The sequence below is a fragment of the Brassica rapa genome, chromosome A09 (assembly GCF_000309985.2).
Source record: "Brassica rapa cultivar Chiifu-401-42 chromosome A09, CAAS_Brap_v3.01, whole genome shotgun sequence".
Classification (NCBI taxonomy): domain Eukaryota; kingdom Viridiplantae; phylum Streptophyta; class Magnoliopsida; order Brassicales; family Brassicaceae; genus Brassica; species Brassica rapa.
The window spans coordinates 23950452-23965392 of NC_024803.2; the positions used below are offsets into that span (position 1 = coordinate 23950452).

Below are 14941 nucleotides of genomic sequence, written 5' to 3' on the forward strand. Positions count from 1 at the left end.
AAAATCCCATTAATGACTTGATTGCTATTGTTATTTACTGATGGTATTTTATAAATGTTGTGTTTAACAGCTTCTTGCATTCGAGGTAATTCCTAAGCTAGGATTGGCGTTCAAAGAACCTGTTGAAGAAGCTGATGTCAACTGCCCGAGGATGTGCAAGTCCTCATTCAAACGAAATGGAATGACAGGGGTGTCACTTTCGGCGATAAACAAGGAATTGTCTAACACAACCGTAAGTTTACCTGTGAACTAAAGTAGAACAAGAGTAATACTATGGTAGAACTAGAGTTATATTGTGGTAGGATTAAAGTAAAACTATGGTAGAACTAGGGTAGAACTAAGGTAGGACTAGATATAGAACTATGGTTGAACTAAGGTAGGACTAGGAACAGAACAATGGTCTCACTAAGGTAGGCGTGTGTTGCTAAGATTCAAAATTAATTGTGTTTGTAACATGATATCGACAGCATCATCCCCACCAGAACTCCACAAGAAGAAAGGCTCTTGGATGACATTTTGGAAGATGAAGACGATGTTGATGAATCTGATATAGCTGTGGACAGTTGGGAGAAGTGTCTGGATACAAGCTATAAGGTATTTTTTCAAGACATGCACGACGAGGACGTAGCTGCGCGCCAAAAACAGGAAGAAGCGAGTGAAGCTGCAGGAGGGGATGAAATAGAAGCAGGTGAGAAGTCGATTCAACTGGGAGATGTTATGAAGTTGCTGAAAAGAACGTTGAAACTGATGAGGACAGTTGACAAGAAGGTTGACCAATTGGATGGGAGATTGGCCCCGCTTGAGGAGTTTGTCAAGGAGGCACAAGCTAAAGCAGCAGAAGAAGAAGCACCAGCACAAGAGAAAGCAAAGAAACAAAAACGCAGGAAGAAGTGAAGTAGAGATGCCTCACTTGCTTGGTGTATTAGAACTTTGTTTTATGTTTTTTATGAAGTAAACAAACGATGTCTTTTGATGTGTTTCTTGTTAGTGATGTGGATTTAGAACTTTTAACTATGTTATGATTATATATGCGATCTTTGTTGTGGATTCTTTTACTTTTATTGTGTAGGTCGAGTGAGAGTCTAGGAGAGTACCAATTGATAAAGTCTAGGAAATTAGTTTAAGAGAGTACCTATTGATAATGTCTAGGAAATTAGTTTTTTAGAATAATGGTTGATGATGAAAGTCTAAACATAGAGTACCAATTGATAAACATAAGAGTGCTTAGCATAACATAAGTTTGGACATAACATAAGACTGAACACATAAACGTACACAAGTCTTAACAAGAGTCCTCTCTTAACAAACAAAGACTTGTGTTAACCGAAATAAGAAAAATATATAAGTGGGGAAGACAAAGTTTTTAGCCATGAACTCAGAACTTGCGAGATCGAGAATCTCATGGACAGGAGGTCGAGGTAATGAGCCTCTTAAGCTTAGCAATCTCTTCAGCCAACTCTTTCACCTCCCTCCTTAGGCGCTCCACTTCTTGCTGAACACCAAAAGCCCATGGCTGACGAAAGTGCAACCCATCGTCCTGCACAGTTTCAACCAGACTGGAAGTTAGTTTCACCATAACACAGTTTCAGCCATAGGATAACACAGTTTCACCCATAGATATCTAGAGTATAACACAGTTTCACCTAGAGTATAACACAGTTTCACCCATAGATATCCAGAGTATAACACAGTTTCACCTAGAGTATAACACAGTTTCACCCATAGTATAACCTCAGTTTATCTCAGTTTCTCTTAGTTGGAGAAAAATTACCTCATAATTCTTGCAGGTGAAGTACCTACTCCCAGGCAAGGTATCGAAATCTGATTTGTACTTCGGAGTTGGAGAAACATTCGTCATTATTTCACCACCGCAAGGGCAACAGGTGGGAATTCCATTTTGGGCATCGGCAACGAACCCCAACATGTCGTAGTGTTTCTTCAGCTTCTTCATCTCCTTCATCTCTTCATACGGATGAGTCATGTTCAGTAAAAGGGAAAGAGAGAGTGTATGAATGGTGAGAGAGAGTTTAAATAGAGAGTGGTGGGGAAGTGAAAAAGTGGCTGGGAAAAGATAGGAAAAGACGAGACTCAGATAAAAGAGCAGAGGGAATCTACTTTTTGACCAAAATAATTAGAAATTTGGGCTTTTTTCGTTTAAGCGCGAAATTTTTTTTTATTCTCCCTCCGAAATATTTGCTCTAAGTTATACTGAAGTTTCTGGTTTTACCAATTTTCTTCATAGTTCTACTTTTCGTGATTTCAACATTTTTTAGTTTTACGTATAATTTTAATTTCTAAAAAAGTTTACTTGTCATTTTTCTGCATTACCATGTAAGCATAAATGATTAGTGCAATAACATATTTTAAATCATGAAAATTATAGAATACTTCTTTATAAGCTGATCTTATTAACAAAGTGCTCTTTGAAAGACTATATATGATGATATATTTTTCATGAAACAATGAGTTTTTTTATTATGAGGTTTGTAAATATTTGTTATCTTCACTAATGTATTTTGAGAAGCAGTATCTGCTATATAATTTTTTGGTGACCGTGTTTTTGTATTAAGACTTATGTAGTTGGGATTTTTCGGATTATGCCGATTTATATCATAGTTACACCTTGTTATACTAGTTTTTCGCGGCTTTCCAATAAATCAGTTAAACATAACTGCCAAAACGCTTAAACAGAGGTTGCAAAACAAACACTTAAACTTAGATAATACATGGTTAGATCGCTTAAACATAGAATTCTTCGAACTTTCAAACTTTCGAGTCTATGTCACAAAAGATATACTTAGTTTTACCAATGTTTTCAAAAGCAACATACCAAAAGCAACATACCAAAAGCCAAAACAACACAACAACAATAAAATCCAAACAAGAAGATCTAGTTTGATTCACTGGGATTACTACTACGCATTCCAAACAACAGCCAACTGAAATCGAAATTTTGCCTTGGTCGCCTTATGTTTTGTGTCCTTTTACGTTGTTCCCCAACAGATGGATTCCTCTTATTGTTTTTTCTTCCCTTCCTCTTGAGGCGATCCTGAGGTATGATCTGAAGCTCTTTGATGTGATCTGGTACATTCCAATCACACCTGTCTAGCACAGAATAAATGGTCTTGTAATAAGCCAATGCCCAAAGTTCCGTCCAGTAATATTTCGAGCACAACTCATGATACTCTATCTTAACATCACGTCGACGACCAGGAGCAGCTTCAACCTCAAGGAAATATAAGTAAGCAGCAAGTCCGTGCAGAAAAAAATACTTTTCATAATCATACACCTTGCAGCTAAAGCTCTTCTCTATCAAGTTCACAACATAATTCTTCCCATTTTCAGTGTCAGTTACCTCATACTCAAGCTCATAACTATTAAGCTCACACACTGGTGTTTTCTCAGCTGTGCTCCATAGGTTATGCAAGTGAATCTCGACAAGAGGAACCAGTTTGGTATCAATCGACCCAGCCACAGAGTCCTTCCGATGTTCATTGAACCAGTCTGAAAACGTTTTGATGATTGTATCCAACAATGGTATTAAAGCATACCTCCTGGCGTTCCTAAAGACGCTGTTCATTGACTCCACACTGTTGCTAGTGTCCAAGTTGTATCTCACACCTGGGAAATAAACCCGAGCCCATGTGCGTTTATCCGTATGCTCCTCCAAATACTTGTACGCTGGAGGAAATCTCACCTTAAAAGATGCGTAAGCAGACTCGAACTCAGCCACCGTGTAACACCTAGCCAACTCCATAAATCTCCATGCGACTACGGCTTTGGTTGTGTTACAAGCATGCCGTCTCACATTCTGAGACAAATGCCATATACAATGGCCATGGTGAGATTGTGGAAACACATTAGCTACAGCCGCGATTAGGCTCTGGTTTCTATCACTCATAAATACTAATTCAGAAGAGTCTGGTATAGCAGTTTTGAGCATCTAAAAAAACCATGTCCAATTAGCATTATTCTCACCGTCGAGTACACCAAACGCAAGCGGATAATGGTGACGATTAGGATCTTGAGCTTTAGCAAATACTAGTACACCACCATATCCATTCTTCAGAAATGTGGCATCGACAACTATCACCTTCCTCATGGCTGCAAAACCTTTAATACAAGCTCCCAGAGCTATGAAGAGGTACTTGAACTTATTTACCTCATCCAACTTCACTCCTGTTTTTGTTCCCGGATTGACCTGCTCTAACATATACAAGTAGCTATATAGCATCTTGTAGCTCTCTTCCGAACCACCACGCAACTCAGAAATAGCTAGATTTTCCCTCTCAAGGCTGTGGAGTAGGATACTGTTACACCACGTTTTAACTTTATAAGATCCATGATATCTTTCGGAACAGGAGTACTTAGTTTTCTAGGATATTCCTCATTCAGAAAAGTTGCAACTAATTCTGCTGAGCCTTTTCTCTTGATGTTGCTGCTTTTACTTTGATTAGACCGAGAGCATGTATGCACACCCGTGTACCTCCTAACTGAAAAAATTTCAGTCTCTGAAATCTTTGCAGCTCCAAAACTCCACTTGCAGGCTGCTTCACAACATTTTAACACCAATCGTCTTTGGTCCAAATTTTTGATAACATAACGAAAGCATTCACCAAATGCAGCTCTATCGACCACCTCTTGAAGTGCTTTCTTACTTGGAAACTCCTGAAGCTTATACAGACCCAAACCGTCTTCCCAGGCCTCTATAACCTGACTACCTTTTTTTATCGGTGGCTGCCCAACATACTTATCTGCAGCCATACCCGTCTCACATGCGGTGTTTGTCCCTGCTGCGGTGTCCGTCTCAGCTGATGTGTCCGTTTCAGCTGCTGTGTCTGTTTCAGCTGCGGTGTCTGTCTCTGCTGCAGTGTCTGTCTCTGCTGCAGTGTCTGTCTCCGCTGCGGTCTCTGTATCCATAAAATCATTCTCTGCATCTATCGGATCCTTCTGTTGATTTGCTTGACCATTTTCTACATACAGAGTTATGGCCTTCGGTCCGATTTCATCATAAACATCATCATTTCCCTGCGACACTTCGTAGTTCATACCAAACGAACTTATGCCCACATTCGACACCTTCTCTAACTGATATGATCTACTCGTCTCCTCCACTAACAAAAGAGATCTACGGTTGTCTTTATCAACGATTGTTAGGAAACCAAACAGATCATCATCATCACGAATAATTTTCTGTTCTTCAGATCCATACACCATCGACATGCACTTCAGTGCCAGTTTTACCTTACTTTCATCCAACGCAAGCTTTTTATACAACTTTTCTTCTAGTATTGCCAAACTTATATCCTCCACTGTTGTTTTCAAGATCTCCCCTTTGAATTTGAAATAGACGCTCACATATTTCATCATTGTATCCTGCAAGAACAAAATAAAAAAGTTTTAGTTATACTCGTAGTTCTTAGTTCTACCGACTTGTCAACAGTTTTACCAAGTTTTACCTACTCTACAACAATTATCAGTTCTACTTGTTATACCTAGTTATACAAAGTAATGCTTGATGCTTAAACAAGAACTCAAATGTATGTACGATTGATTGATCGGAGAGATCTCCGTGCAAAGCTACTCAAAATTAAGACAACTCACGCACCCCAATGCATAACAATTTCATATATAAATCAACCAAATCATCCCATAATCAATGCTGTTTCAACACTTTCAATTAACTAAATCAAATTTCTATCTTGCATCTCGCTAAGGAGAGAATAACTAACCTTCATTACGACCTATCCAAAAGAATGCTTGCCAGTGGAAACGTTGCGGTCCGACGGCGTTGCCAGAGTAGCTATCGACGTCGACAACAGAGTTGCTGTAAGGGAGCTGCGAACCAGAGACAATAACGAGCTTCTCGGGTGGGAGCTGTAGAGGAGCTTTCCTCCTCGAGCTGCGGGGTTTTATTTTCTTTTAATTTTAAATTTTCTTTTTCGAGAAATCCAATTGAATTGATTCGGTTTCAATTGAATTGAATTAATGAAACCCAGACCGAAACCCACACCAAACCCAGACCGAAATCCCCCCCCCCCCAAATTTGAATTTTCTTTTTCTTTTTATTTTTTATTTTTTTCCCGTCATTCCCGTCATTTCACGCCCACTTAATGAAAAAGGGCATTCCCGTCATTTCACGCCCACTTAATGAAAAAGGGGCATAGACGATTATGGAGCCCATAGGAGATTCTGCTTTGTGGTGTTGGGGGCACTAGAGGGGAAATCGTGTAATTGTCTCTTCTTCTATTTCTAAGCTCGAGTCATAATAATCTTCTCTCCTGCTTTTGAAAAACTTTTATTATATCTCATTTGCTTGTGTCAAATTGCTTGTTCTCATATTTACACTTAACCCATTTGATGGGAATCAATTTCCACTTTCCCTTTCCAAAGACAGTTTCAAGTTTTATTAACCATATTTGTTGCTACTAAGGTAGTTTTGTTTAGCCAAACTCGCTTTCTTATTATAAACTAACTAAATTAGCATAGATTTAAGTGTCTATTACTTTAACTAAATTTAATATATGTTTTTACTTTATTTAACATAATAAGGTCTTACTAACAAATAAAACAAAATGAATCCACCTCTCTTTTTTCTTCGTCTTCTTCATCTTAAGTTCTCAACCATTTTTTGTAAAATGAAATCTGTTTTCTCAGAACTTTTTTTTTAAAAAAAATTAATCAATTATTATTTCTATTTTATATCATTTTTGAGATATGCCCAACTGTATTTTTAACGCTGGTGTAAAGGTCATGTAAACAACGATGTCAACGGTAGAGATCGATTGAAGCTTCAACCATGGTGTTTATGTCTCCTCCTCTCTGTGTTCTCAGCTCCTCCGTCCAAGATGTTGTCGATGTGAGGTCTCGTCCACCGGTGGTCATTGCTATCCGCCGCGTCTCGTCAACATCAGCTTCTCCACGTCTTGCCCACGACCTCTCCATCTTCAAATCATGTTCGCAGCCTTCACAGTCCTGTCTCTGCTCCGTCGTAGCTGACTCTCAGTTGCCGTCAACGAGATCCGGCGAGAAGTGCAATCTGCAACATTAATGGGAAGTATCACCTTTTTGCACTTTTGGTCCTCTAGTTTCCTGTTTTTTCACAATATGCCTCAAACTTCTAATCTTATCAAATTACTTCACAAATTTACCCCAATATTTTATAATGTTGCAATCTGGCCTTTCTGTGTATTTTTATAAATGGTCTGTCGCTTTTTGATTCTTTTCATTCTGGCCCCATAGTATTAAATGTGCATATTAGTCCCCAATTTCATCCTTGAACTTTCAATTGTGCACTCCAAACCCTGCAATATGAAAATGAACACAATAGTTTACCATCTAAACTATTAAAACAGGAGTACATTTTGTACTTAGCCCTGAGTTTTCCTCAATGATTACAAGTGATTGCCACCTTGGTTTTAAATGGCGAGCGCCACCGGCGCCATGGCGCTTGGCGACCTCTGGCGAGCTCCAAAATGCCTTACCACCTTGTGGCCAAGCGAGGTACGTATGGCGAACGACTTAGCTCGCTTTACCTACATAGAACGTGTTGACCAAGGCGTCGCCTCATGGTTAGGAAACAACCTAAACTGTTTTGACATAGTTTTGGTATCTAAACCGAATATGGTTACGTAAAAGAGGCAATATTGTAATACTCAAAATATACTCTAAATATTCTCTAAATATTCTCTAAATACTCAAAAACCCTAAGTCATTGTACTATATAATAGGTACACACAGCCTCTATAGTTCTTCATGCTTTCTTCTCAACTCTATACACAGCATAAGCTTTCTTTTCTTTTACTGGTTTGTTTCGCTTGGTTTTCATCATACTTCTTTAATTAAGCAAAGATCTCTTTAGCATAGGTTCATAGTTATAGTGTTTACGTCTTTTGTTTTTTCCATGTACCATCCATTCATCCTTTTTGGTAGTTTACGTGCTAAGTTTATCACATCATGTTTATCAACTATTTTTTAAGATCACGCATCACCGTATCAGTTGATCATGCATCACCGTATCAGTGTCATAGTGTTAATTGATTATCATCATTTTATCAAGTACTTGTTTAGCTTTTCCTCTCTGTTTTTTTAAGTCTACGTGATTACTAACGTACATTCTCTGTTTTCTCATTGAAGTTTCATCATGTCTGAGATTGGAAGATCACCCCAAAGAGGTGCTACACAAGGTGGATTATCTCAGCAAGGAGCATCTCAGATGGATCCAGGAAGGAAGTATGGAACGTGTGTCTCAAATAACACCAACAAATGGAAGTGTATCTTCTGCATGAAGGTAACTAATGGAGGCATCTCACGTCTGAAACACCACTTGGTTGGAGGTAACACAAGTGTCACGGTGTGTCCTAATTGTCCAGAGCATGTGAGAGCTGAGTTGCAAAACGATGCAATCAAAAAAGCTGAGGAAAGAGCTGCTCAGAGCTTGCGCTATGAACCTGTCCTCAATGATGGTGAGGCCGATGTGGAAGTTGAGCCTAAACAGAAAGCTAACCCTAACAAGAGGAAGAAGAGAGGTCTATTGGACAGGTTTGTAATTTATATTCTCGTTTTGCTAGACTATTGGAACAAGAGTTTAACTACATGTTCTCTCTTCTTGGACAGGTTTGTCACGTCAACTCCTCCTGATATTTTGAAAGGAAGGAATGAAATGAAGCGTGTATTGGGAGCTTGTGACAAAGATCTGAGGGACAAGACTTGTGCTGGAATCGCGAGATGGTTTTATGATGCAGGCATTGCATTTAACGCTGTCACCTATGACTCTTTCAAAGAGATGACACATTTGATTGCGCAGTATGGAATGGGCTTAAAACCACCTAGTATGCATGAGCTAAGAGTTCCTCTTCTTCAGAGGGAAGTTGCCGAGACTCACACTATGCTTCTTCAACACAAGAATGAGTGGGCTTCTAAGGGATGTTCTCTAATGTCAAGATGGATGGCGTGACTCAGTGGTCCAAAAGGACATAGTTAACTTTTTAGTTAACTCTCCTAAGGGTTCTGTTTTCATGAATTCTAAAGAAGTCTCTGAAGTTGTGAAGGATGCAACACTGCTGTTCAAACTGCTTGATGAGATGGTTGAAGAGGTTGGTGAGAAGAATGTTGTTCAAATGATCATAGAAAATGCTTCTAACTACGTAAAAGCTGGTAAAATCTCTTCTACGACCTTGTTTTTTACTTTGATAAAGGTGATAAAATTTAATGATGAGAGTTTAATTGAATTGCAGGGAAATTGCTTGAGGCTAAAAGGCCAAACCTCTACTGGACTCCTTGTGCAGCACACTGTCTTGATCTTATGCTAGAAGACATTGGGAAGCTGGAACCTGTGAAGAATGCTTTGCAGAAGTGTATCTTCATGAGTGGTTACATTTACTGTCGTGTGCCTCTTGTCAACATGATGAGAAGATTCACCAATCAACACAATCTCCATCGACCGGCTGTAACACGGTTTGCTACTTCATTCATTACCATGTCTCAGTTTCATATTCAACAGGCCAACTTGAAGAAGATGGTCACGTCTGATGATTGGAACAAGAGAAAATGGCCAAAGGAAGCAGAGGCGAAGAAGATGAAGCAGTACATTCTACAAGAAAGCTTCTCGAGGAATGTTGCTTATGCTCTCAAGCTGACTGGTCCACTAGTTAAGTGATGTTAGGAGTTTTCAAGGCTCCTAAGACAAATGTTGTAGTATAAATGATTGTCGAACCAGTTCTGAGGGATATCAAAGCACCGAGAATGCAAGTACTCACTTAATCTAAGTGCAACCAATGATTTAGATGGGTTTTAAGCTATGACTAAAACTAAAAAGCAATAACAGAATGATACTTTCTTGACTAAGGGAAAAGAGAACTCATGGGCATAGGGATTAGACCTTGGGTGATCAAGTATCGAACTAAGGATGGCAAATGATCGATCAAACTATCACCTTAAGCCTAGACACAATTCTAAGCAAGCTCTATGTCTAGATGAATGCTCATTTGCTAACATATCTCAAACATCAAATGTCTTTGGTTGAATAATATGAAAGCAATCATTACTAACAAGTCTATTAGCTATCTTAGCACCTTTAACAACAAATGTCTTTGGCAAAGTATACTAAAAGCCTAGGAGAGTTGTCTCGGGCATTTCATCGAACACCTTTCGGGTGAGAAATGCCTAAGGATCAACAACTGAGTGGCCAACTCAGAAGATGCATTATGATTACTCTACTAGCAAGGAAATACGAATGATCTACACTAAAACATCCTAGCTCTAACCTAATCACCCTTAATCTCCCTAACCCATGAATTCAAAAGGTGATTACTCACTAATCTCCATGATTCCTCTTAAACCCATATTGGATTTCAGATTAATCATGTAGAGAAATAGATAAGAAATCAACAAGAACACAAGAACATAACAATCAAAATCCAAGAGATGAACTTCTCCAGAGAGTTTTTGTGTATTTCTCAATAGATCAAAAGATAATCTGCCTGGTGGCTACAAAAGATGTTTAAAACATAGGTTTTTCCAAGTGCAAAACGTCCAAAATAAATTGCAAAAAGGTCCTTGAGAAATCATGATTTTCGGCAGCAAAATAACGCGGAGCGACTTGCAGGTGTCGCTCCGGGAAGTCGCTCCATGGCCGATTTTTGGTGTCTTCGGGCGAGAGGTCGCGAGCGACTTTGGTGTGTCGCTCCAACGGGTCGCTCTGAATCGGGAGCGACCTTGGTAGGTCGCTCTGAGAGGTCGCTCCAGGGTCATCTAAGACTGTTCGGAGTAATGAGAACGCGAGCGACTTCATGGCGTCGCTTTAGGAAGGTCGCTCTGAGAAGTGGGACACAGCGACTTTGTGATGTCGCTCCGGGAGGTCGCTCCCATGCTCGGTTCGTCCAATGGTCACCTTTTCACCTCTTTTGAGCTCCAAATAACCTCATGTGGTACTCCAGTACCTAATAGAGACTCATGTATGCAAAATGCAACCTAAACATGTCTAAATCCTAATCTATATGATGAAAATGTTTATGAATGAATGGATAAAACAATGCAAATATGCAAGATATCAACTCCCCCACACTAGTCCTTTACTTGTCCGCAAGTGAACTTTCTAAAACTCATAGGGAGAGAGCTCATAGCCAAAAGGAACACAACTAGCACTCAATTCAACATCTAATCTAACATGAGCTCACTCTCTTATCACACTCTAGCTTCTCTAGGCCTATCTCAACTCATTCTGCCTTTACACTCATCATCAAGCATCCACACATTCAAATCAACCAACTCTCACATTCATTAAGCACAAAACATCAGGTGAATTCTTGCAAATGGTCAGTTGGTCCAAGTCATTTGGTTGGGTAAGGGAAGGCTTTTATTCAAGTGATTCAAGAGGTTCAAAACATATGATCTTTAAGGTGGTTTACTCTCGAAACAAGTAGCCTTGACATTGCACATAATATATCTAAGAAAGGGATCAACTCATGCATACAATGCTCAATCTCCATTGTTCTACCCTTTTTCTAAACATACAATTACACAATCATTCCCACATGTCAAACACAACTCACATCTCTCACCAAAAGATCCTAAGAACTTTAACTCCTTCTCTTTGAAATCTACAAGGGATTTTTTCAGAACCTCAAAATATTTCTTAGCTCCTAACAAATTTGCTAGCCCCTTTTTCTTTTTTTTTCTTTTTCTTTTTCTTTTCTCTTTTCTTTTTTTTTTAGGTTGGGGGCCAATACTTTCAAAACTTGAGCTAGAGGCTTCTCTACTTATCCCAATAAAACAATTCACTTAAGCACAAAGAGTCTATTCTTTTTCTTTTTCATTTCTCCCAAATCATAATCACAACACTCACCCCCCCCCCACCTATAGCTAGACAATAGAGTGCCCAATCTAGCAAGAATGAAGATCAAGCATTGTCGTTCCCGATACTCTGAACATTATGCACATGTAAGACTTTCCGAAAAAGGCCTCACTCATCAAACAATGAAAGCTTAAAAGGAGGGAAAGGTTTTGGGAGTGGTCTACCACTAGAGTTTGTCAAAAAACATTGGCATAAAAGATGTGACAACTCAAGTGTGTATAGCCATGACTTAGTACACAAGGGACCATGAGCAAGAAGCATTAAGTTCGTTCAGTTCAAATAAGGTTGTAGTTGGCTTCAAAGACTGAGTTTCAGCAATCAACAAGTTTCAGGAAGAGTTTTCAAGGCTCGAAACATACAAGTCTTTTTGAGAGGTGCAAAAGCTACTCAGGTGCAACGTAGTGTTCTTTACAAGGCATTTAAAATCATTGCTCCTAATGCAAGTGAATGCAACCTATATGCTCTAGACTCTCCTAGAAATGCAAATGATGCAAACTAAATGATTGTTTTTTTTTTATATGCAAATAGGTATGCAATGCATGACTCAATGAAACAACATCAAAGCAAACATGATCAAATACTTGGTACCTCCCCCAAACTTGAGTTACACAGTCTCTGTGTTGTCAAGTAGAGAGAGCTACCCAAAAGAAGACTAATATGCAAAAATGAAATGGTATATACAAGGGAGTGTGGTGGTTTACCTTCTATGGGGAATGAGTAGAGGGAGATGCTCCCTCCTCGTCGTCCTCAGGTGATAACTCTTCAAGATGCTTGTCAGCAGGAGTGGCCATCTCTTCAATGTAGAAGGCTTGCCCGAACACAGTTGGTTTCCTAATTTTCTCCTTGATGTCAAAGTGTAGGATGTTCTCTTTACCCAAATGGAGATCAATCGTGCCTTCCTTCACATTAACAATAGCTCCTGTTGTAGCTAAGAATGGCCTTCCTAGAATCAATGGGTCTTGAGCCTCCTCACCCATCTCAAGCACCACAAAATCTGTAGGTATCTCATACCTCCAATCTTCACAGGGAGGTCCTCTAAGATGCCCACATGATACTTCACTGAACGATCAGCTAACACCAGAGAGAGTCTACACTTCTTGTACTGAGTGAATCCAAGCTTCTTTGCAACAGACAAAGGCATCAAGCTGACACTAGCTCCCAAATCGCAGAGACATTTCTCAAATACCATAGGTCCAAGAGCACAAGGTAGTGTGAAGCTTCCTGGATCCTCTAACTTCTCTGGAACATCAAGCCTCTGGATGATGGCACTGCACTCATGGGTAAGAATCATCATGCCTTCCATCTCCTTCTTCTTTGCAGCTACAGCATCTTTCAAGAACTTGTTGTATTGAGGAATCAACATAAAAGCATCGATGATGGGCATTGCAACCTGAGCTTCACTCATTTGCTTCTCAAACAGAGCCTTGTATTTCTCTAGCAGCTGCTTCTTGAATCTACCAGGGAATGGAAGTTTGGGTTCATAGGGAGGAGGAACAAAATAACTTTCACTTGCTGGAGTAACAACTTCACCATCCTTTAATGTCTTCTTCTCTTCCCCAACCTTTCCTTTACCTTTGGCTTCCACTATCTTCTCCAAGATCTCGTCATTGATCTTCTCATCAACAATCACCACTTCATCATCTATGTTGATGGCAACCCCCTCACTTAGTTTCTCAGCATCCTTGGTGAGGGTTCTAGGAGGTAACTGCTTACCACTCCTAAGGGTGATAGCCTTGGCCTCCTTAGGGTTTTGGTCAGACTTTCCAGGTATAGATCCTTGCTGGCGATTCTGGTGAGTGTTCATGGAAGCAAACTGATTCTCTAAATTCCTGACTGTAGAAGCAAGGTGTGGGAATTTGTTGTTGAGCTCATTGTAACTTCCATCAATCTTGGTATGAAGGTTCTTCAACTCATAACCAACATGCTTCTCACTTCTAGTCTGAGACTCCAAGATTTGTTTCAGTAAGGTATCAGTGCTGCTCTCTTGAGGAGCAGAGGAACCAGACGAGGGGTTTTGCTGAGGATGATAGCTGCCTTGCTGGTTGTTTCTAGGCGGATAACCACTCTGTTGGTTGGTTGGATAGAATTTCTGTTGGTAGTTGTTGTACTGAAAGTTGGGCTCTTTTTTGTACCAGCTACCATTGTTGTTAATGAAACACAACTCCTCTTGACCTTCCAAACCATCAACCTCATTGACAACAAGTGGATCTTCCTGCTTGGAGTTACCAACAAACTTCAGCTGCTCTTGGGTGGCTTTTTCAGCAATGAGTAGGTCGATCTTGTCTTCCAAAGCTTTGATCTCTTTCCTCGTCTGCTTATCATCTGTTATACTGCCTCTGTCATGGTCTCCACTGTAGACTGCATCACTCTTTACCATGTTGTCAACCAGCTCTTCTGCATCCTCTTCAGTTCTCCCCAAGAAGAATCCATTGCTAGCTGTATCCAGTCTGGCTCTGTACTTAGGAAGAGCACCACGGTAGAATGTGCTCAGCAAGCTCTCCTTAGAGAAGCCATGGTGTGGGCATTGAGCTTGGTAGCCCTTGAATCTCTCCCAGGCTTCACTGAAACCTTCCAAGTTCTTCTGTTGAAAGCTGGAAATCTCGTTTCTCAGCTTAGCAGTTCTTGAAGTAGAGAAGAACTTCTCCAAGAATGCTTTCTTGCAGTCATCCCAAGTGGTGATGGAGTCGCTGGGTAGAGACTTCTCCCACTGACGTGCCTTATCCCCCAAAGAGAAAGGGAATAGCTTGAGCTTTAAGGCATCTTCGGACACACCATTTGTTTTTGACAACCCACAGTAGCTGTCGAACCTGTCCAAGTGATCAAATGGATCCTCTAGAGCCAATCCATGATACTTGTTGTTCTCGATCACGTTGAGGAGTCCTGATTTGATCTCAAAGTTGTTGGCTGCCACAGCTGGTGCTCGGATTCCCAATCTATGACCATGAATGTTGGGGCGGTCGTAAGTGCCAATGGGTCGAGCTGCTCGCTGTTGGTTTTGTGGAACGTTGTTAGCTTCATTGACACCCGCATAATTTTGAGGTATGTCTTCCATATCAGTGTCCAATCTCTGCAAGTGAGCCTGTTGCA

At 40.1% G+C, this 14941-nt stretch overlaps 1 protein-coding gene and 1 non-coding gene across 2 annotated transcripts; both read left to right on the forward strand.

The window, feature by feature from the left end:
* Window positions 1-7422: 7422 nt before the first annotated feature.
* Window positions 7423-9658, forward strand: LOC108869662. Its single transcript, XM_033278431.1, has 5 exons — window positions 7423-7571; window positions 8137-8541; window positions 8617-8927; window positions 9034-9156; window positions 9237-9658. Exons 1-5 carry the CDS (start codon window positions 7423-7425, stop codon window positions 9656-9658), a joined length of 1410 nt encoding a protein of 469 aa, XP_033134322.1.
* A 4703-nt stretch (window positions 9659-14361) lies between these two features.
* Window positions 14362-14468, forward strand: LOC117128630. The gene has a single exon (XR_004452024.1). It is a non-coding gene; the product is annotated as a small nucleolar RNA R71 (small nucleolar RNA).
* Window positions 14469-14941: the final 473 nt, after the last annotated feature.

Coding starts and splice junctions, on each gene's coding strand:
- LOC108869662 (XM_033278431.1), top strand. CDS start 7,423: ATGGCGAGCGCCACCGGCGCCATGGCGCTTGGCGACCTCTGGCGAGCT. Junction 7,572..8,136: donor GACCAAGGCGTCGCCTCATG/GTTAGGAAACAA, acceptor TTCTCATTGAAG/TTTCATCATGTCTGAGATTG. Junction 8,928..9,033: donor TGAGTGGGCTTCTAAGGGAT/GTTCTCTAATGT, acceptor ATTCTAAAGAAG/TCTCTGAAGTTGTGAAGGAT.